The 24056-nt window shown below is 35.6% G+C and overlaps 1 protein-coding gene across 19 annotated transcripts in view; it reads right to left on the bottom strand.

Annotated features, from left to right (window-relative positions):
• KDM6A (lysine demethylase 6A) overlaps positions 1–24056 on the bottom strand; it is a 235507-nt gene that overhangs the window by 12477 nt on the left and 198974 nt on the right. For 18 of the 19 annotated variants that reach the window (XM_004064043.4, XM_004064042.4, XM_019019413.3 and 15 more), the window contains 9 exons: positions 22330–22459; positions 20652–20757; positions 19804–20009; positions 16537–16601; positions 16388–16462; positions 15577–15725; positions 13186–13300; positions 9233–9420; positions 8303–8444 (listed from right to left, as the gene is read on the bottom strand). In XM_004064043.4, coding sequence (XP_004064091.1) covers positions 8303–8444; positions 9233–9420; positions 13186–13300; positions 15577–15725; positions 16388–16462; positions 16537–16601; positions 19804–20009; positions 20652–20757; positions 22330–22459 — 1176 coding nt within the window. The remainder of the gene's footprint in view (positions 1–8302; positions 8445–9232; positions 9421–13185; positions 13301–15576; positions 15726–16387; positions 16463–16536; positions 16602–19803; positions 20010–20651; positions 20758–22329; positions 22460–24056) is intronic. The other variant, XM_055376776.2, reaches the window with a different exon arrangement.

The raw sequence follows: 24056 nt of genomic DNA, 5'->3' as shown, positions 1-24056 counted from the left end.
TGTGCAAGCATGTATGTGTATACAGAGACTGCTAAATAAATGTGGCAAAAACTTAACTGATGAATCCAGATGAGGTTACACAGGTATTCGCTGTACTACTCTTTCAACTTTCTTTGTAGGTTTAAGAAATTTCAAAGTAAAAGTTGGAGGAAAAAGTATAAACAAGTTGGGGAGGAGTGCAGCGATGTGTTATACATGTAAATCTTATATATTTTAAAGGAGACTAGATATATTAACCTAGAAAAACCGTCATAGTTGAATGAATTAAAGGAGATCAGTACCCTTGATCTTAAAGTTTTCCTTTATTCATTTCTTTGTATGGGCACTGCTCTACCTTAAAAATAACTAATGGTTCGGAAAACTCAACAGCTAATACCTTAGCAGTGATTGCCTATCAGCCAGCTGAGGGCTACAAACGTATTATCTCAGACTCCTTTTCTAAGCAATAGAACCATACATCCATCTAACTGCTATTTAATAGAAATTTCAACTTAAATCTTGTAGGAGCAATTCAAGTTCTGCATGTCTAAAGCTAGTCAAGTTGACAACCATCATTCTCTACACCCAACTCATTTCTTCTTTATCTCCAGTTTCAACAACAAGCACAAATGTTCCACTGTCTGGCCCAAGCCAAAGTCCAGCAATACAGATTTCTCGCTCAACTCCACCACCAATCAATTACCAAGTGTAGTCTATTTTACCCTCTAATCTTTGTCTCTCCTTTTGTCTGAACTGGAGCAATTACCTTCTAATTTATGCCTCTAAATCTTCTGCCTTCCATTTAATGCTTCATCTTGCTACCAAGTGATCCAACATGCAAATTTGACCATTATTTAAAATATTAAAAATGATAAAGACTTCTCATTGGCAGTCACTGCCAATGTGAAGTCTACCTGAAATTTTTAGCAACAGAAGTTTAAATCTATCTTCAGCTAATATGAACACACAAGTATGGCATAAACCAGGGAAAGACCATTAAAGTTTGGTCTAAAGGAGAAATTAAGTTCATTTGCAGAGAAAAGTTATTTCATTTAAATAGTTAAATGAAGTCAAAAGAGAAAGTTATCCACTGAGCTGCCACTTAAATTTTCCTAAGTAGTTAGGTTGTGAACTTTTAAGTCAAGTTCACTGCATTATCAAATGAAAGAAGTAATCAAGATAATATATATTCTTTTGACTTATGCCAACATAGGAAATATCTGGAAGAATGTGAAGCAGAATATGATTAATGTATTTTAGCAAAATGGCTAGGTTGTAGAAATTTGAAGAGATTTACTAAATGACTTACTCAGATAAATAGAACTTTATGGAATCACAGGGTCCTTAAAGACCAGACTTGAACTTGAAAGTGCAGAGAAAAAGCAAGAGTGATACTGATTTGCTTAAAGAAGTACAGGCGATTTATTCTCAAAATGATAATGAGGAATCAGGAGGTGACAACAGAAGAAAACAACATTTCCCATTATTAAATAACCCAGTGCAAATACAGGTTCATAATCCCTTATTATAATCCCACAAATTTTTCATAAATCTTGCATAAACTCATGTGGTGCTGAAATTTGACCTGGGGCTACTTACAGTATTCACTTAGCTCATTAGAGTGACTATTTCTATGTTTTAGTGCTGAAATACTAATATGTTTGTTCCCAGGATACTACAACAGACCCTGCTGGGAAGGTACGATATACTATAAATGTACTCAATTACCTTTCTAAATCTAAAAAACATTTATCTCTTTTTTAACTTTTAAGTTCAGGGGTACACGTGGTCTGTTATAGGTAAGCTTGTGTCATGGGGGTTTGTTGTACAGATTATTTTGTCACCCAGGTATTAAGTCTAGTATCCATTAGTTATTTTTCCTCTCTCTCCTCCCACCCTCCATACTCCAATCGGTCCCAGTGTCTGTTGTTCCCCTCTATGTGTCCATGTGGTCTCATAATTTAGCTCCCACTTATAAGTGAGAACATGTGGCACTTGGTTTTCTGTTTCTGCATTCATTTGCTGAGGATATGGCCTCCAGCTCCATCCATGTTCCTGGAAAAAAGATGATCTCATTCTTATTTTATGGCTGTATAGTAATCCATGGTGTATATATACATTTTCTTTATGCAGTCTACCACTGATGAGCATTTAGGTTGATTCCATGTCTTTGCTATTGTGAATAGTGCTGCAATTAATATATGTGTGCATGTGTCTTTATGATAGAATAATTTATATTCCTTTGGTTATATACTCAGTAATGGGATTGCTGAGTTGAATGGTAGTTCTGCTTTTGGCTCTTTGAGGAATCACCACACTGCTTTCCACAATGGTTGGACTAATTTACAGTCCCGCCAACAGTGTGTAACTGTTCCTTTTTCTCCACATCCTTGCCAGCACCTGTTATTTTTTAACTTTTTAATAACAGTAATTCTGACTGGTGTGAGATGGTATCTCATTGTGGTTTTTGCTAAATCTAAAAATTCTTAGCTCCAAAACACATTTAGCCTAAAGGGTTTACAATAAGAGACTGCGAAGCTGTAGTACTTCTGGTGAAGCCTTTACTGAACCTTCCACTCTTTCGGAAGAGCCTTCCTCTATGCTGCCCCACCACGGTTTCTTACCAATATCTCTATCATTAAAGATCACGTTTTAATGGTTTGACGGTTTCTCAATTCACTTTGAGCAGTCTGAGAAGTGATCAAATCCTTTTCACCTAGCACAAACCTGGGTACCAATGCAGTACACAATAAACATTCACTGAATAAAAAGAACTGGGTAGAGCTGAGGGAGGGAGCGAGCGGATGAGAAGGCACAAGGTAAATTTTGCTTACATTCTTTTTGGTTGAGCGGGCTTACCACTTAACTATGAAAGCCTAAAAATTACACACTGTAGATTCACAGTATTTAAGAATTAAAAATAACAATTCGGGGGAGAATTAAGGAAGAAGACTATGTTTGTATATCTTCTCTATTTCATTTCATTTAGCTGTTATTTTTTCTTTTAATATAGCCTATAATTCGTGTGCTCAACATATACAGAATTAATGCTTTATTAAAAGATGATTCAAAGGAAAAAAGGGGGAGATATAAAAACTGCAGTTATATTAAAGATGGTTTAAAATAGCAAATGGAGTGGTAAAAATATTAATAAATAGAAAACAATTCAAGCACACATTTAAAAGCAGCAGTGGGAGAAATGGCTGACAAGGCAAGTGGGAATCAGATTTGAGGCATTCACATACTAGGCTTAAAAAAGGTAGATTTCTGAAGAAAGTGTACATTAGTGCCTTTGCAGATGTACAACAGTTGGTCACTGGTGACCTCAACAAGAGAAGTGTTGGGCTTACCAAGGGTAGAAAGCCAAACTGCTGTGGGTGGCAGAGTGAACAGGAGATGAAGAAAATAACTCAAAGCAGAGGGAAGGAATGGCAAGGGAAAACCATTTATTAAGAACTGGTACAGCTCACAAGCCAGAAAAAACCAACAGCACTTCATTTTTTGGCAGGAACTACTAGACTTGAAGACCAGAGCAATGATATGGATATAACAATTATACGGCAAAACTGTGCTTGTGGAAAAAGACCTCCTTCTCTATTTCTGCAACAATACAGTCTCCATGCTCTCCTGTTATATAGCTCACGTATTTCTTTTTCTTGAACAGGCATATCCCCCACAAAGTGCTATCCCCAACTTTTTCTTCCCTTTTCCTCTCAAGACAGTCACCAACTCCTAGGTAGAAGACTCTCTAGTCAGCTTCTTCTAAATAGCTCTATCCAACTCTTTTAATGGCTCCCCAGACTTGCCCCCAAATGAAGTCATGTGCCATAGATTCACTCAAGCACTTTCACAGACAGATATGGGTTTAAATCTTGGCTCTACCTCTAGTCAATTGAATGACCTTGGGATGCTGTGAGAAATAATACAGTCTGGGAAGCACTTTACTCAGTGCTTGGCTAAGTACTAAGCCCGATTTATTAACTAGCATTATTATTAAACCATCTAAGTATCCAGACTTAAAAGCCAAAGAATCTTTCATTCACTCCTTCCTCTTACTATCCAAAAGTTTGCTCTATTTAATAGCTAGAAACACCTTTATGAAACCTAAATTAGATCATATTAATTAAAAACCCACCAAGAGCTCTCTGACAGAAGAAAGTCTTAAGTTTGGTACACAAAGCATAATTGGCTTCTAACCAACTTTTACAACTGCATCTTATTTTACTACTCATCACACATTGCACTCAAGCCAAAACATACCACCAATTATTGACAATAAACATATAGCAGTTGTATCGTATATACATTTAAGCTCACGCAAATGCACAGCAGGGAGGGTAATCAGGAGGGAGGGCAAAAAAGAGAGGTATAGGGGAGAGAATGACAGCAGGAGGAAGAGAACATTACTTGGAGTATACATTTGCTATTCCTCTACAGAGTTCCTCTGAGCCTTTCAGAATTACCATGTTGAGTATGACTTTAGCGGTTGAAGACTGAAGTTATTCATACAACATGGCCTCTCTACACAAGCCAACTATTTTGCCTGGTGCTCAAGTGAAGAAAAGGGATTTACTCTTTCACTGGATGAAAACATAACTGTGCTGGACTTAAGGAGATATGGTATGTATGCTATTTTATGGATGAACTGGGGCATCTTTCTGATGGTGCAAGAGTTTGCTTTTAAGCTGGCTTAAGTGCTATTCCTTTCTCTTCTCCCTGCCTCCTCATTTTCACCCATCACACAAAATACATTCTTCCCCAGAATGCACAGTTTTTTTAAAAGACCTGACTCCTTAGGCTGGAAACATCAGTGGATCTATCACCGAATTTCTTTCAATCTATTTTATTTATATGCACTAACTGTTACTTGAAGAAAGGACCTATACCATGTATTTATAAACCCTCAGGGCCTAGCCTAGAGCCTTGTATACAATAAGCAAAGACTCATTAAATCAAAGAAAGGGAGCCATGTTGGCTGCTGAAAAGTACATTTTTAGCAATGGCTCAATGACAATTATTTCAAAAAGGGAGGCTTATAAAGCAAGGCCTAGGGGTCTAGACTTGTGGTTAACATTTTCAATTGGTGTGTCAACTGGTGTGTCAATAGGTACTCAAGCTGGGAGGAGAATTGTTAATATCACAGGAATGCAATCAAGATTTAAATGATTAGACATTTTGTAGTGTAGGGCAAAATGGAGTACAGATAAGAATGTAAGTGCATCTAGGTTAAAAAAAAAAGAAATGTATAAGAAACAACAGTATCACTATAAATTATAAGTGGAAAAACACCCAAATTTTGTGTGTCCAACCTCAACACAAGACAACTTTATAACAACATAAATGTCGATACCTCAACATTTTAATGATAAACTGGAAGGAGTCTCAAAGGGTATCAAGAATATTGAGGGGAGGGTAGGGAACGGAAAAGATGATAGAGGTGATTAATGTTTACATTAATGACAATCAGGCAACAAGAAGAAAAGACTATAAGTTTTCCTTGGTTCCTTTTTCCCTCTCACTCAACCACCTAATCTATGAGCAAGTTCTACGAGCTTTAGTTCCTTAAGACTCCCTAGTTTGACCCCCTCTCTCTATTTTTACAGGGAAATCTCTGTCCAGGTTGGTCTGTACTGTTACAATTGCCTCCTAATTTGTCCTCCCTACTTCTAAGCTTACCCCTTGGAACCCATTCCACACACAGCAACTAGATCCATTTTCTTTTTCTTTTTTTTTTTTTTTTTTTTTTTTTTTTTTTTTTTGAGACAGAGTCTCACTCTTTCACCCAGGCTGGAGTGAAGTGGCACCATCTTGGCTCACTGCAACCCCCCGCCCCACCACCCCTGCCGCCTCAGCCTCCAGAGTAGCTGGGATTACAGGTGCCCATCACCATGCCCAGCTAATTTCTGTATTTTTAGTAGAGATGGGGTTTCGCCATGTTGGCCAGCCTGGTCTCAAACTCCTGACCTCAAGTGATCCGGCTCGCCTCGGCCTCCCAAAGTGCTAGGATTATAGGGATGAGCCACTGCACCCACTAGATCCATTTTCTAAATTTAAAGTGAAACCTATTCCTTTCCTGCTTAAAATCCTCTATGGCAAGCTGTAACACTTAGAATTAATATATAAACTTTTTACCATGTCCAGAAACCCCATGTATGATCTCATTCCTGCTTGCTTAAGTTTATCACCATCACTCTTCCTTTCTCTCATTCAGCTATAGTCACCCTGGCCTTTCTGTCCCATAAACATGCCAAAGTTATTCCCAATTTAGCCTTCATCTGTTCTCTGTATATGAAAGGTTCTACCCACAGATCTTTGTGTAGTTGATTTCATCTCATTATTCAGGGCTAAGCAGAAAACTCACACTCTCAGACCAGTTAAGCAAAAGGAGCACTCTGACCTTCCCTCCTCCCAAATATTATTGTATTTTATCTTATTCATATAAATAAATTATACTGGGGGTTTCTGTCTTGTTCTACTAGAATTTAAGTCTCCAGAGGACAGGAATTTCATCTTAAACATTGGTATGTCTATCATCAGTGCCTAGAACAGTGTCTGGCATAGAGTGAGTTTTCAAACATTTGTTGAATGGGATTTATTCTGCAGAAATCCTAAATATATTTAGGAAATTGGGACCAAATGACAGGTAGACTTTAGGCCATTTTGTAAAGAACTTGCAAGAATTATAGTGAGGTGAAAAGAATGTTTAAGAAGTCACTGGATGACCACAAATTATGAATACAGATGAGATTACTATATTAAGTAGGAGCTGATTAAGTGACCTTAAAATCCTTTCCAATTATAAAATCCTAATCTACTCATAATGTAATGAGTTACTTTCAGTCTATATAGCTGTTAGATAAATGGCTTGTACATTGAACTACCTTTAAGTGATCTGACTTAGCATGTAGTTTATGACTACCTCCAAATTACTAAACACCTTCAGTGACTTTAGGTCATTTTTGTTTCAAAAAATAACACTGAACTTGCTATTCAGGGTAAAGTACCATTCTGACATATAACAGGATAAATGGACAGACAATTCCCCACCGCACTATAAATTATATTTATCGAGAGTATGGTACCTAAGATCCAATGTTCTAAAGAATCTGTAGTACATTACTCGCTATAATTTGGCTTTTGGTCCTTTTTGTCTCCCCTACCCTTCTACCTATAACTAGAGAAAATGGTGCAACTGAGAAAAGACTGTCATAAAATAATTTATAGGCATGTTACCTTGGCCACACAACTTTTGTTTAAATAAAAGTTTCGATCTAGATTTGAAATCATTTTAACAAACCAGGATTACTTTCAAAATACAGTATTTTGAAAACAACATATGCTGACCAAATTAATATATCTGCAGGAGAAATATTTAATGTAAACTCTATTTTAACAAAGACTAAGACAAACTTATTTTTATCAATTAATATAAAGCAGTGTATCCCAAAATGAGCTTTTGAGAAAACTAATTCTTCAAAAGATACTGGTCAAATAAGTTTGGGAAATACTGTACACTATAACTCTTCTCCCTCATTCACAAATTACATTAACATATACAGTATCTGAAATATTTTACAAAAAATAAATTTAAAAAATTAAAATAAAGGACTTGTTCACTTGCTGAACTTTAATCTATCATTTCCCATATTTCCATAGCCAGAATTCCCCATCTTTTGGGGACAGAGCTAGTAGTGGAAAACACAGTTTAGGGAAACACTGCTATATAGCACTATTTGAAAATAGTACCTCTAAATAGATTTACAAAATGGCTAAGATAGAAACTGTGAAAACAAATGTGAAGCTTACTGGTATATATGTATTCAAACTAGGTCCCTAGATAAGAATTTATATAACTTATACTAAATTTTTTTAAGTAGCTCAGAAAACAGACACTTAAAAGATAGATGATTTAATTAAAAATTAAAAAATCAGCATTTTAGTCAAATCCCTATATTAACTGCTAATTTGTCTGTGACAACAAATATTCTGTGATGCCATTTTCCCCCTCAAGTTATTAATGGTAGATTTTCATATTAAAACTAAAGTTATCCTGGGATATCAGGTGGTTCAGAGGGAAATGGGAAAGAAGCACAGGTCTGTGACTCTACTGGTTTATAATCATAGGTCTTTTTTTCCTTTCTGTACCATAGTGGGCTATTTGAAAGGGAAAAATATTTTTAACATGTGGATTCTCATAATACATTCTGCTAGACTTCTGCACCATTTTGCTTTGATGTCAACATAATTCTAAGGGAGAAAAAAAACTTAATAGTTAACACTCCCCAAAAAGAGAGGGACTACAGCAGTTTTAGAAAAGACTTACTTAATCATTTCAAAAAGCTTTGGATCTGAGACCTTGATATTTCGTGCCATATTCCAGGAAAGATGAACCATGGGTACTATTGACTTCACACTTTGCAATTTGTTCCATTCGTACCGTTCCACTGCCAATTTATACTGGCAGGCTAGGAAAAAAAAAACAGTTATAAAGCAACCCAAAGTATCAAAAGATATGAAGATAACCATTATCACCTGCTCAGGTGATATCTTCAACATCAATTCTGAAAACCTCAAAACACTATAAAAATAATTTTTATGCTTTATGATAATTACAGTAGTAATAATATTAGCAATCATATAAAGAGCACTTCCTATGACTATGTGCCAAGCACTGTGTTTTTATTTTTACCCATTATCTCATTTACTCTTCACCATCACCTTATTAATTTCATTACTTCCATTATACAGATGAAGAAATCGAGGACCAGAGAGGTTAAATAACTTGCCCAAAGTTATAAGAGCCAGATCCTGGTCCTAATCCAGGTCTTTCTGGCTCTAAACTCCACATTCTCAACCTTAAGTGAGTACTGCCTGAAGGCAGGCATAATTCAGATTTTGACATTACAGAGCTATTCATAAGAAATACTAGATTTTTTTAAATGTGAAAGAATAATTTTTCTACTTTGTTTTCTCTCATAAAGGTTTTTTTAAAATAAAACCAAGCACTCTAAAAATTATTATTATAACCTTCATGTATATTAGAAGCCATAAACTTGTTATTTGCTAACATCTATGCTCTTAGATTTCTATTTGTTAACTTGAATTTAATTTGTTGTACTACGAATTACAATTCTATGCAAGGAGACATTCTTCTTACAACTTTTAGTGAGTTATATTTCAAGAAAAAAGGAACAGTCCTATTGGATATAATCCTTTATAAATTAACTTTTTTTAAGCATATTCTTTATAATACCTGTAAGTGGACCAACATTCCAAGCAATGTTGTTGCACCAGCCAATAGCCTGAACCCAATGAACAGTGCCTGCATTTATCCAGACCAAATCTCCAGGTCGCTGAATAAACCTATACACTGGAACATTTGCTTCATAAAGATCTTCAAGATTGGGCCACCAAGAACCCATTAGGAAATTCAAATTATTTCTGAAATAAGAAAAAAATAATGCAAATGGATCAACTACATTAAGAAGCTCCTAGTAAGACTGGAAGAAAATGTCACAAATTTTTTAAATAAACACTTGTTCATTTTATTGAAACATAATTGCTTGTGCAAAAAGATCTGCTGTATGTATATAGAGTGTGTAATTATGGTTGAGTACTAAATTACTAAAGATCAGTGTTACTTTTTTTTTTTTTTTTTTGAGACAAAGTCTTGCTCTGTTGCCTGGGTGGGAGTGCAGTGGCTCCATCTAGGCTCACTGCAACCTCCGCCTCCCGGGCTCAAGCAATTCTCCTGCCTCAGCCTCCGGAGTAACTGGGATTACAGGCGCCTGCCACCACGCCTGGCTAATTTTGTATTTTCAGTACAGACGGGGTTTCACCAGGTTGGTCAAGCTGGTCTCGAACTCCTGACCTCAGGAGATCCTCCTGCTTCGGCCTCCCAAAGTGCTGGGATTACAGGAATTATAATACCTGTAGTAAGTGGACCGGCCCAGCATTACCATCTTAAATTGATTTTTCAAAGATCCAAATGAAATCCAAAGCTACTTTCAAGTAACACATAAATTCACTTTCAATTTCATTTCAACAAAGACTATTTTTGACTGAAGCCTTCTCCCTGGAGCACCTAGAAATCCCTAAAAGGTAAATGGAAGGTGGAGTTGACATCAAGTCATTTAAATCCATAAACAGGAACACTGTGGCAATACAAGTACCAGGAACTTCCCTTAATTTCTGAGGAAAAGGAGACTGGATGTCAGACTCCATAGAGTTTGATGATTAGCTGATTAAAACTATGCAGTTCAAAACAACTTCAGCAAAAACAAACAATCACGCACATGCACAAATAATCATGACCACTACTACCAATATACTTTGGAAACATTCCTTAGATATTATTAAGCTTTTATTTTAATATCTGGCTTCTTATTCTCCATCATGATATGAAGTACTTTTTAAACAACATAGCAACCTTTCCCATAAAAGAACTTTACAAAATTGAATTAACCACTTCAAATTTCATATTTTGGGGAAGGAAGAACTTACACAGTAAAAATGTTCCTTTCCTTAAGATCTAAGAAATAATCTTACTTTATTTGTCTTGTGCTATAGCACATGATAAAGTATACTTTACAATTGTTTTTACTGGTTTAAATTTAATTTTTTATCTAGATCAAGGGTTGGCAAACTATGGCCCACGGGCCAAATTCAGCCCACTGCCTGTTTCTGTAAAAAAAAACTTATTAGAATACAGCTATGTCCATTCACTTACGTACTATCTCTGTGTCTGTGCTATAATGACACAGTTGTGACAGACAGCGTATGACCAGGAAAGGTGAAAATATTTATTATCTGGCCCTTCATGGAAAATAAATCGCCAAACTATGATCTAGAAAGAACCTTAGTCTCTCTTTTTCTCTCTTGAAAAATGCAAGGCTACTCTTGAAAGTTTAGACTAGAGCGCAAATGGTAGCCTAACTGCAAAGGGATAAGGATTGGCTTATTGTGTGTGACAAGGCCAAGTAGATACAGTCCAGAAAAAGTTGCCTATAAAGCAAAAAATGGCTATAGACACAAATCCTAGCCTTATTTCACCCATGTATTGCCATTACAAAATTAGAGAAAACTTTTTATCCAAAAGCAAGCAAGTAATCCCAAACAGACACCCCCCACCCCAAAAATCAAACTTACCAAAAAGCATGCATCATTTTAATCATATATTCAAAAGAATGGTTATTTCAAGACAGGTATTATTTGAAGCCATAAAATAAACTACAGATACAGTATACAGTCACTATCAAAAGCAACAATCTTTATGTGAAACAAAATTACAGTGAAATGCTGAAGAAGCAAGTACTACTTTCACAACTGAGTTATTAAATTTACCTAATCCTTCCTTCTAACTTGATATTTTTATTATCCCTACGCTCAAGCTTTTTGGACATCATCTGCTTATTCTAATTATCTTTTTTCCCAAGACACCTCTCCATTTAGCTAGGAAACAAAACTACACCCTAAAAATAGCCAGTCCCTACTCAGAAACAATGAACAAGGATTCCTGTACTATAGCTGCAACAATATAGTATTAACTCAAAGTTTAAGAAATAAAAATCTTTCTATAGCACAATGCAGATTTCCCATATAACAATGTTCTTTCTCTGCTGCTACTGGTCCATAAAAAAAGTACAGATTAAAGTAATCACGTTATTTCATCAGTACATTAGAAGCTTTAAAACTCTGTATCTTTGGCTTTCTTACATTGAAGGAAACCAATATATGAATAGAGAAGACAACATAAGGTAATTATCTCTTGCTTTTATATAAGGAAACTGTGGATTAATATATTTTTTTGTTTTTCAACTACGATGCACTTCTTACTAAATCCAAATATTTACAGCAAAGATTCTTAAACCAAAGTAAGAAATTAGAAGCTAGTATGGGGTTGGGCGTGGTGGCTCATGCCTGTAATCCCAGCACTTTGGGAAGCCAAGGTGGGTGGATCACGAGGTCAGGAGTTCGAGACCAGCCTGGCCAACATGGTGAAACCCTGTCTCTACTAAAAATACACAAATTAGCAGGGCATGGTGGCACACCCCTGTAATCCCAGCTACTCAGGAGGCTGAGGCAGGAGAATTGCTTGAACCTGGGAGGCGGAGGCTGCAGTAAGCTGAGATTATGCCACTGCACTACAGCCTGGGCAACAGAGCAAGACTCCGTCTCAAAAAAGGAAAAAATAAAAATAAAGTAGTATGTGGAATATGTGTATAATCAGTTTTCAAAGTAATCTCATGTAAATGTTTTCTGTGGGTGTTTTCCCCCTTTAATTGGGGTGGGGGCATAACGCCAAATGTGTATATAATGTATATTTTCATCCTATACTAATTTTCTAATGTTATTACTAAATGAAAATATCAGGTCCTTCTATAATAAAGTACTTTCTAGAAAAGAAGAGAATAAGGTTCTAGAAAAGAAGAGAATAAGGTTCTATCTAGACAAATGATCAAACTGAAACCAACTAAAAAAAAATTCCAAAGTACTTTTTAACGCAAGACACAGAAGTAAATAAAAGCTATTTCTGGGATCTTAAGGAAAGGAACTATCCAAGTTCTTTCAACTAGAGAAAACAAAATCTGAGCTGGATGTGGTGGATCACGCCTGTAATCCAGCACTGTAGGAGGCCCAGGCAGGTGGATCGCCTGAGCTCAGGAGTTCAAGAGCTGCCTAGGCAACATGGTGAAACCCCATCTCTATTTAAAAATAAAAAATAAATAATACATTTTATAAAATTTCTTCATAGAAAAAGTTGTCAGTTTAAAAAGAATTTATATCATGATATGGCAAAAGGTATTATGGTCAAGCTTCAGTTATTCACAGCCTATACGGGTGCTCAATAAAGAATTCCTTCTACTTCCTAAAACCATTTATAACAAAACAATTTTTCTTGGAATACACACATTTCAAATGAATAAGTACGCATCATTTTAAAAATTAAACTAATAACTCAACTTTTCTATCTTCTTAATTCATGGGTACTACTACTGCATGAAGTTGTTTCATGGCATCTTTCTTAAAGTATTTCCAATAACACAAAATATGAGGTTTGGAATCAAATAATTTAAAATGAATTCTTCGCTGAATGGTAAGTGAATACTGGCAATGTATCCATTAGGAGATCCAGCTTGGTAAGTTATTGTTTACAATTACTGCTTTCTAATATATGTTTTAAGAAAATTTACTTTGGAAACCTACTTTTCACAGAAGTCATTCAGAACACCCCAGTAACCTTCAGGAACAACAAACCATTCACAGTCACCTGGGCCAATATTTATGTTAACTGAACAGAAGTTGTTATTTTCCTGATGACCTGAAATGTGAAAAGAAAAAAAATTGGAGCTCCAGTGGTGCAATTGGTTAGCACACGGTACTTATACAGAAAAAAATTAAACATCACACTATAATTCTATAGAAAAATGGGTCTTTGGAAACAAAACCTTACAAATGCTCAACAGAGAACACTCTAGTAGTATTTAGTTCTTCATCACTGTAGCATTTTTGTGTCAACTCCTAACATACTCAGTAAGAGCTTATATGATAGGCAGTATAATCATGGTTAAGAGATTAGGCTCTGGAGCCAGGCTCCTTGGCTTAGTCATTAATTGAACCTGGGCAAGTTGGTAAACCATTCTGACTCAGTTTCCCTATATGTAAGAACAGATAATAATCTCTATAAATTGTTGGGTTGTTTTGAAGATTGATAAGCTAATGAATGCATATAACAGTGCTTAATACAGATGCTCCTTAACTTACAGATGGGACTACATCCTGATAAACCCATAGTAAGTTGAAAAATACCTTAAGTTGAAAATGCATTTAATACTCTGATAAACCCACCATAAAGTCCAAAAGTGGTAAGTTGAACCATTTCAACACAGGGACCATCTGTACACAGTAAGCAATAAATATTAGCTATTATAGATATCATTACCATTTTTTTCCTTATGAACTAATCTCCAGGAACAGTGTTTACCCCATAACAAGGTACTCAAAATAATGTTTTTTGCCCAACATTTATATCAGTGTCCAATGACAGAGTACAGAGCAGAACATAGTTCTTCTATCATTTATTCCAGAACTCTTTGCACTTTACCTGACTATGGATAAAATATCACAGAATTGGGCTTCTAATGGTCTGAGGATAACAATTATAACCAATAGTTCTAATCCTGGCTGTATATTAGAATCCTCTGGGGACCTCAGTTAAAAACCAACCAACCCACCCACCTACCCTCATGCCTGGATCTGAATCCTAGAGATTAATTAATTACATACTTTTAAAAAGCTACCAGGTGTGGTGGCTCAAGCCTATAATCCCAGCACTTTGGGAGGTCCAGAGGGAAGAATAACTTGAAGTCATTATGTGAACCTCAAAACAATTAGCCAGGCATGGTGGCATGTACTTGTAGTCCTAGCTACTTGGGAGGTTGAGGCAGGAGAATTGCTTGAGCCCAGGAGTTAAACAAGGTTACAGAGAGTTATGATCACATCACTGCACTCCAGCCTGAGTGACATAGCAAGACCCTGTCTCTTAAAAAAGAAAAAAGGACAAGAGAATCAAATCAGCAGCCGGGATGGGGAACCACTGACCCATTTTACCCAGAAGCAAGCATAGCCCTATTCTGAAAAAATTCTTAAGCACGACTCAGTAAGAATGTGAACAAAGAAGGAAGCAGTCTGGTTTTCAAACCATGGCTGCATCAAGTAGCAAAGAGAAGCACCTGAGGGAGACCTGCAGCCCACAGTACATTGGTACAGCTGAACTGGTCATCAACAGTATCTCTTCTAATTGATCAGTGCTGGGATTGTGGCTATTGTTAAATATTTTGAATATCACCCTGTGAAATTTCATGTCAATGCAAAAGAGCACAAAGAAGATGGTACTTCAGTACTGGATGGAAAATTTAAGTCTAAAAACAATGTAATTCACTTTATAAATGAAGAAAAAGACCTAAAGAAGAAATGTAACTTGCCAAAAGTGACATGCCTAATTAGTGGCAAAGTCTAGACTAGTTATTAGAATGAGTCTAGTAATGTCTCCACATCATGAAGTTTTTTAAAACCGTGAGTTGTGATCCACTTAGAAAACTGCGAGTTGTGATCCACTTAGAAAACTGCAACCTACACTTTATTTTTAAAATGAAACAGAATAGAATAGATTGGAAAACGTATTGTTCAATAAAACTGCTGCTGTATACATACATGTGCATTCGGTTACATATAAAACATACTTTTTATTGTTACTTGGGTTAAAAGAAAAATTCAAAAGCACTGCACCCCATCACTCTCTGCAACAGATGGGATTGACAACAGAGTCTTCAGGCCAAAAGAACTTATTTCCCAGTGGTGCTCCAATGACCCCTTTCCAGATTAAATTGTTATAATATTTCTGGGCTATTACACTAAAAAAAGATAATGAAAAGGGGAAATATCTTAATCTGAGCCCAGTTAAAAAGTCTAATATTATAACAGGAACAACTCTCAGTTTTATTCATTATAAATGACAATATTCTGGCTGTCTTTCCACGTTTCATATTTTGATTTTGTTTTCCATTTTAACAAGATATGTTAGTTCATACAAATTACCTGGTGTTCTGCTCCCTGGAACTTTCATGTATAGTTGAACTGTGTTCATGCCCAATATGGTATGACCAACATGGCTTAGAAGATTTCCTGCTGATACGACACGCACAAAAGCAGGAAGTTTAGTCAGCTCATGTAGCTGCAACTTCCACCTGCAATAAAATAACACATCAAAAGTGAAACTCTGCTACAAATACCTATGGAAGTTTACCATTTCTTCAAAACCCTTGTGTTCCAATCAGAAAAAACAATTAAGTCTATAAATATTTTACTTTTCCATAAGAAAATGCTTAAATTTTTAAATTTCTCCAAAGAAAACTTCCCAACAAAAAATAGGCATAAAAATTATTCACCAATAAAAGAAAAAAACTATTTTAATAGTTGTACAATTATATTTTATAAATACATTTTCATGTAACTATTTCATATAATTAAAAATATAATTTGTGATTATGTAATTAGCATATAGTCAGAGTCTTGATGAAAAACTGTAGAAAAGTTTTAAGTAAAAAAAAAATTTGGCAGGGTGCAGTGGCTCACAACTGTAACCCCAACACTTTGGAAGGCTGAGGTGGGAGGATCCCTTGAGCCCAGGAGTTCAAGACAAGCCTGGGCAACACGGTGAGACCCCATCTCTATTTTTGAAAAAAAATTTTAAAATTTTAATTGTAGCAAAAAAAGTTTAGCTTAAATTCATGTCAACTTGAAAAAAATGACAATAAATGAAACAGAAGAGGAAATTGTAGAGAACTCCCAATCTAGCACAGGATAACTCTTTGCATCAGTTCACAGAAATATTACTACAAGGACTTACTTTTTGTCATCAGATAGGTCAATATTGGTCCCAAACTTTATGGTTTTAAAGGGTCCTTTCCTCCTCCTCCCAGAACTTAAAAAAGAGACACAGTATTAGAAACATGCCTTTTAAAAAGAAATACTAAGTGGACATTAAAAATGACTTACTTATCTGACGATGTAGATTCACTATCTGAGTGGTCTTTATGATGACTTCTTTTTTCATTTTCTTCCTATAGATTAAGCAAAAAGCAGTCTAGTTTAGTGTTCTACAACTGGCAATCCTTTCCACCATACAACTGAAAAAAAAGTTCATATCTAGATTGAATAGTATTATTTGTGTTTTGAAACTAAGTTTCATGTTTTTAATTTTTTAAGACAAGGTTTGACTCCTGTTGACCAGGCTGGAGTGCAGTGGTGCGACCCCGGGTCACTGCAACCTCCGCCTCCTGGGCTCAAACGATTCTCCTGCCTCAGCCTCCTCAGTAGCTGGGACTATTAGGTGCACATGACCACGCCCAGCTATTTTTTGTATTTTTGGTAGAGATGGGGTTTTGCCATGTTGCCCAGGCTAGTCTCCTGTGCTCAAGCTGTCTACTGGCCTCAGCCTCCCAAAGTGCTGGGATTACAGGCGTGAATCACCATGCCTGGCCTTGAAACTAAGTTTCTATAGGCCTCTTACACATGAAAATTTCTTCAAACACCACATTAAATAAATAAATACCCAAGAAAGCCGGGCACAGTGGCTCATGCCTGTAATCCCAGCACTTTGGGAGGCCGAGGCAGGGGGATCACGAGGTCAGGAGATCAAGACCATCCTGGCTGACACAGCGAAACCCTGTCTCTACTAAAAATACAAAAAAATTAGCCGGGCATGGGGGCAGGCGCCTGTGGTCCCAGCTTCTCGGGAGGCTGAGGCAGGAGAATGGCATGAACCCGGGAGGTGGAGGTTGCAGTGAGCTGAGATCACGCCACTGCACTCCAGCCTGGGCGACAGAGCCAGACTCCGTCTAAAAAAAATAGAAAATAAAAAATAAATAAATACCCAAGAAAAGTCGAATCTCACCGGCATGGTATCCAACTTCCTCCACTAGCCACAAAGTTATAATACAGATTCTCATACCTGCCCCATTTTCAAGAGAAGAGAAAACTTGAGGAAAGCTGAAAGGCCTAGGGCATCCCAATCTTGATTATAAATGATATAAGCTAGCAGAGGTGTACGTATGTGTACATAGCTATATATGTGTAATAGTGGAAGATAAGATACTTTTTATTCTTGATTATGAACAAAGGAAAAGTTCTTCCAGGGGATATTTATTCCACAATGAATTACACACAAATGACAAAATGTTTACAACATTGCTGGATACATATAGGTATTTTTCAATGCAAATATTACTTTTATTTACAACTCTTGAGTCACAGACATGATATCTGTTAACACTGTTTTATGATTCCTGAGTTAGCAATACTTCTGACCTTTGGCTTCCATTCCTTTAAATGTATAGTGTCTGAACATTTGTCAAACTTTTCACATGTAATGGTCCATGTCTTAAAGCATACTAAAAAACCCCATGCTGGCAGGGCACGGTAGCTCATGCCTATAATCTCAGCACTTTGGGAAGCCAAGATGGGCAGATCACCTGAGGTTGGGAGTTCGAGACCACCCTGACCAACATGGAGAAACCCCGTCTCTACTACAAATACAAAATTAGCTGGGTGTGGTGGCACATGCCTGTAATCCCGGCTACTCGGGAGGCTGAGGCAGGAGAATTGCTTGAACCTGAGAGGCGGAGGTTGCAGTGAGCCGAGATCATGCCGTTGCACTCCAGCCTGGGCAACAAGAGCGAAACTCCGTCTCAAAAAAACAACAACAAAACCCCAAGCTTTCTTTGGTTATGGAACCCTCCCCATTTAAATAGACTGCCTCTTACTATCTTTGCTTTTCAACTCTTCCTCCAAATTTTTCTTTGATGATCTTTGACTCCTTCTTACTATTTATTCTCTTCTGACTATAATATTACCAGGTACTTGAAGTATCTTGAAAGTTTGAACTACAGAGTTATACGGACAACGAATTCACTGCAACTCAGTAAAGTCACAGGACAGTTTTTATTAGAAGAATTTCTTTGTAATATATAGGGAGCGGCAGGGGGAAAGGAAGACAAATATACAATTTACAGGTAGAAATGCTATCTTGATTGAAAATATGAGTTGGCAGAATTTTAAACAAAGACAACAAGCAAATCTAATGAATCACAAATTAAAGACTTTCAGCCACATACTGTCAGTGGTAGGACATTTGAAGAAAAAACAACTTAGTGCAGACAAGTATTTGAGTAATACGTTTAATAAACTCATTTGTTTGGATGTATTATGTTCACTTTGTAAGAGAATTCACAAAGTTCTCATTATAGTGCTAGAGGATTTTTGTAATGCTTCAGTGCTGAAAGGGCTATATGGGTCTTTTAATAATAATAATCCTGATTATTTTTACATTTTTGTTTTTTAATTTCCTCCTTCAGATTTCTCTTACAGCCTAAGATTGGTAAGAAGAACACTAATGTTTCCTGCAGGAGTTGTCTATGAGATAGCACTAAAGAAAAAAATGAGAAGACCAAACCGGATTTTACAAGCATAAAATAAACCTGAGACTTAGTTTATCCTCTAAATCAGTGGTTCTCAACCAGGAGTGAATGTGCCCTTCAGGGGGTATATGACATGTCTGGAGATATTTTTGAGAAGCCAGAGATGCTAATAAATACCCTGCAAGGTGCAGGACAGTCCCCCCACAACAAAGAATTATCCAGTCCAAAATGTCAATAGTACCGAAGTTAAGAAACCCTGCTCTAAAAAAAGTATCCCAGAAATGAGACATTTCACTAGACAGTAATTCTATTTCCCCATGATGCTATTTACTTCATGAATCTATCAGTTTGTTTAGATTTTACTAAAAGCAAACTGAGGGTGGGTGCGGTGGCTCACGCCTGTAATCCCAGCACTTTGGGAGGCCGAGGTAGGCGGATCACTTCAGGTCAGGAGCTCGAGACCAGCCTGGCCAACATGGTGAAACCCAGTTTCTACTAAAAATGCAAAAAAGTTAGCTGGGCGTGGTAGCACGTGCCTGTAATCCCAGCTACTCAGGAGTCTGAGGCAGGAGAATCGCTTGAACCTGGGAGGCAGAGGGTGCAGTGAGCCAAGATCGTGCCACTGCACTCTAGCCTAGGCGACAGATGGAGACTCCGTCTCAAAATACACATAGGTACGTACATACATACATACATATATACGTACAAGAAAACTGGAGAGCACTTACAAAGTATTTTATGTAACATAAAATGATGAGATGCATATAAAAGTAATGTGTCCTTTCAAAACTCCAAAGTAAAATCATCTTTAAAATCCTAAAATAATCTTTAGGATACAAATACTTACTCTCAATGATTCCTGGAATGAGGAGGCCTGGTACTGTGCATATTTAGCAATTGTAGTATGAGATCTATTACTTTCACAATGCCAGATTTTCTTTGTTCCAGTGGGATCCCAGTTTTCATCTGCTGGCTGCAACAACTGTGTCCTCACTTCTACCATATGTTCATTGTTAGCTTCCACCAAAGTTTTAGTAGAGAAAAGTCCCAGGTCTTCATGAATACATAAATGTAGTTAAAAAATGAAAATTATATTTGGGATAATATTTTAAGTGCTTTTATTTTTTTTAAAGGAAGAAGGTAAAGCATTTTACGGCACTGTATCCAGTTCCCATAAAAAACTAGGGCCTCTGCACAACCTGAGCTATGTGCCAAGTTTGCAGAACCATACGCTGAAGCCCTGAATCTAACTGCTATGTCATCCCATCCGAGAAAGAATTAAGTGTGAAAGGACTGAAATTTCACTTGTTTATTTAATTTCTGCAGATGCCAGGAAATACTTATGGGGCTACAGTATTTATTAGTAGCATCAAATTTCACCTACATTTTATAATCAAATTTTTTCTATTAACCTAAATCACAATTATGTAAACAGACCAAAGTAATAGCTAAATTTAAAAACCTCCACCAAATTGTCAGTAACCAGTATCACCAACAATATATTCACATCATGGATTAAAGAAGTGATACACACACTCTCTCTCATTCTTAGTACTAAAAAAAATTAAAATAAAAATACAAAAAAAAAAAAAAGAAAAAAGAAAAAAGAAAAAAAAAGTATCTGCCAGTGCTGGAAAAGTTAAAAGATAGCAAAACAAAGAGACAAACGTTTTCCTTTTTTAATTTAAGGCTTACCTAACTTAAGAGCTCCAGCAAGGCCACGTATTACTGTAACAGGGTTGTTCGGATTTGTACAAAATTGATGTAATGGAGGAAAGAAAGCATCACGTTTATTTTCCAACTGTAAAATTAAAATATGTGGTTAGATCTCAGGAAAACAGAGCTTTTATTTAAATATTATGCTCCAAATTAATATTCATTATTTTTCACAATTTAAATAACGCATTTTATGGGGTGATATTTCTATTTGACAGTATCTTATCACTGTGACTTTTGATTCTAGTTTTAATCAGATAGTAACCACATACATTTCTCCTGTCCATTTTATCATGACAAAAATATGTAGGAGAAATGAAACTGAAATTAAACTTCAAAATCAAAGTGTTTTAAATATTATTCAGTCTTAAAATGAAAAGACAATCTTGACACATGCTGCAACATGGATGAATCTTGAGGACATTATGTTAAGTGAAATAAGCCAGTCACAAAAAGACAAATATTGTATGGTTCCACTTACATGAGGTATCTAGAATAGTCAAATTTATAGAAACAGAAAGTAGAATGGTAGTTGCCAGGGGCTGGGAGGAGGGAGAAATGGGTAGTTGTTCAGTGTGTAGTTTCAGTTTGTCAAGATGAGAAAGTTCTGGAGATTGGTTGGACACCAATGTGAATATGCTTAACAGTACTGAACTGCACACTCAGAAATGGATAAGATGGTAAATTTTATGCTATGTGTTTTTAAAAAATCACAATATAAGAGAGGAAAAGAAAAAAAATTACGCCTAAACAAATATTATCAAAGAAAGCAGACTGAAGACGACCCATAAAAGATAAAAACTTAATTTTGCATTTTTTTTTTCTCCTCAGAGCTCACTTTACAAGTTTTTTTACATGTCTATCCCAGTGCTTCCCTTACATAGTAAGGGATAAACAACAACTGGTTGGAGGAAGAATTAATATGATAATATTTGGCCTCTAGAGGGCAAGTGGGTTAAATCTATAAAACAAACTCTAGTACCATTTTATAGATGCAAGATCATTATACATATACTACCCTAACTTTATACTTACAAAATTTTAATTTGGGATAGAAGCGGGAAAATGAAAGGAAATAGGATAGGAAGATCTATTTGGAAGAAACAGAAATAGGAATTGCTTTGATTGAACTGCTAATGACTTCCTATATCAGATTCCTATATTTCTATAAAGTAAAACTAGTATCTAGTTTTAAATGTTTTAAATAACCTATTAAGTTTTTTTAGTCACATATATCTACTATCACACTTATGTTCTCAAACACTTATTCTGAAGGTAGTATCTTTTTTGGGGGGTAGATGTATAAAACAGAATGAATGTTAAGGTCCACATAACTAAGTAGAATGTGGATTTAAAACCCAGTTCACTAAAAAAAGTTACACTTTTAGGTAGCTTTTTCCTAACACTGCTCAAAATTAGGGCAATAAAAAATATTTCTCATGATTCTAATATCATCACAGTTAATAGCTGAGAAGGTCTTTTAAAAATGCTATTACAAAATCTTTTTGAATATATCTTCCCCCCGCCCCCAAACTATTTAATCTGCTGCCAATAATTGTAATGTTTCCTAAAGGGCATCCATGTAAATTTAAAGATTTTATGAAAGACAGGTAGTTGCAAACACTGTTTTATTTCTAGTCAGTCAATTCAGACTCACGTAAATACTAGGTGTAGGTGGATTCAACTTGTCCTTTGGCAAGGGAGGGTATGGTGAAGATGGTGGTCTTGGAGGTGGACATTTATCCAACAAAATGCTACTGTTAGATAAGCCATTTTTACCTAGATTCCTGGAAAAAAAAAAAAAAGAAGGGATAATCAGTTGTACATTTATTTGGAAAACAGAAAAAAAAAAAAGAATCCTGAATTAAGTCCTAATTAAATTACTAGGCATTTGCACAAGTCCATGAGATGTGGGATGTGGATCCATCAGGAAAAACACTAAGAATGATTATTAATTTCAGCAAAGACTTGATTCCTATATATCCTCCACTGAAGGAAAATAAAAGATATCACAACATATAAATTATTGATGACATTCCTTATTTTGCACATAATTTTCCAATTTATTTTCACCTAAACAACAAACATGAGCTTACAATTTCCTCTCTACCATCACATTCTTTTCCATCAATGTTAAAATATTAACTTGACCAAAAAAAGTTCTAGGTAATAGTAAAAAACAGAATGTCTCTTTTCCTATGTCTCATCTTAGCAATCATAATCAGAATATCTTTGTAACAACTCTCAAACCTGAGATTTTTTCCTTTTTCTCAAATCAGAAAAAAATTTCCTGTGCAACTCCTTGACTATACAGCAAATTATACTACTTCTTTTTAAACAATGCATATAACTGCTATCTACCCTCTGACACTGTATATAATTATTACTTACTGGTATTTAGGTTGATGAAGGTATCACTCTGTTAAAATTATAAATTCTTAAGATAGGGTAGAATTATTCCCTAACAATAATTCTTTCAGTACAAGCAAGAAAGGTATTTCCAACGTTTCTACTAAACTTAGAAAATCAACAAGAAATAATTTTGAGCTTTCAAACCACTCCAGTTTAACTAACTTACCCCACCGAATTATTACAAGTTCAAAAGCAATCAATGCATTAAAATATTAAGTACTCTTAATATATTAAATTTCAAGTAATAATTTGAAATTTTCAATTATTCTGGGAACTCAAAAACTCAGTAACTTAAGAAGGAATTAGCTATTTTCATCACAAAGAATAAAACAGGTTGAAACAAAATTAATTTTCCTTATCTTGCTACACTGAACAAAGTGTTACAAATTAGCCTGTTTTGGTTGATACTAATGAAAACTAGGGCTTAAACCTTCACTGCCATAGACTTTTAAGATGTTATACTAAATAGCATCATGGGTGTTACTTTCTTAATTTTTTCAACTACAACTCCAAGTAAAAACAAAAAAGTTCATGGCAGGTCTCAAAGGAATGATTTACATTTAAAATAATTGACTTTTAAATAAAAATACATGAAAATATTATTAAACTGAAATTTTACATTCAGCTAACAAGTAAGGTTAAAGGTTGAATAAATTTTCTGTCCAAAACTAGTTTTCAATCTCTTTCCACAAAGCACATGTGCCTTGTACATTTAAAGACAGATATACACTTAAGCTTTTAGATTTGGGTATAAAATTGGTACCAATTTATAAACTCCATCAAATTTTTGCTTTTAACATGTAGAAAATTTTTGGCGAGACTGGGAAAGAAACAACTCAAGTATTATCATTAAACCAATGCAAGATAAAACAGTTACAATATCTACATAAATAATAGTTTTCATGCTGAACTGTGTATCTGCCACTCTATCGAACATAAGCAAAATATGACTCAGAATACAGAAACTCTGTC

This window comes from Gorilla gorilla, chromosome X (assembly GCF_029281585.2).
Source record: "Gorilla gorilla gorilla isolate KB3781 chromosome X, NHGRI_mGorGor1-v2.1_pri, whole genome shotgun sequence".
Lineage (NCBI taxonomy): Eukaryota > Metazoa > Chordata > Mammalia > Primates > Hominidae > Gorilla > Gorilla gorilla.
The sequence above is the reverse complement of the archived record's forward strand: the minus strand, read 5'-3'. Positions and strand labels throughout refer to the sequence as shown.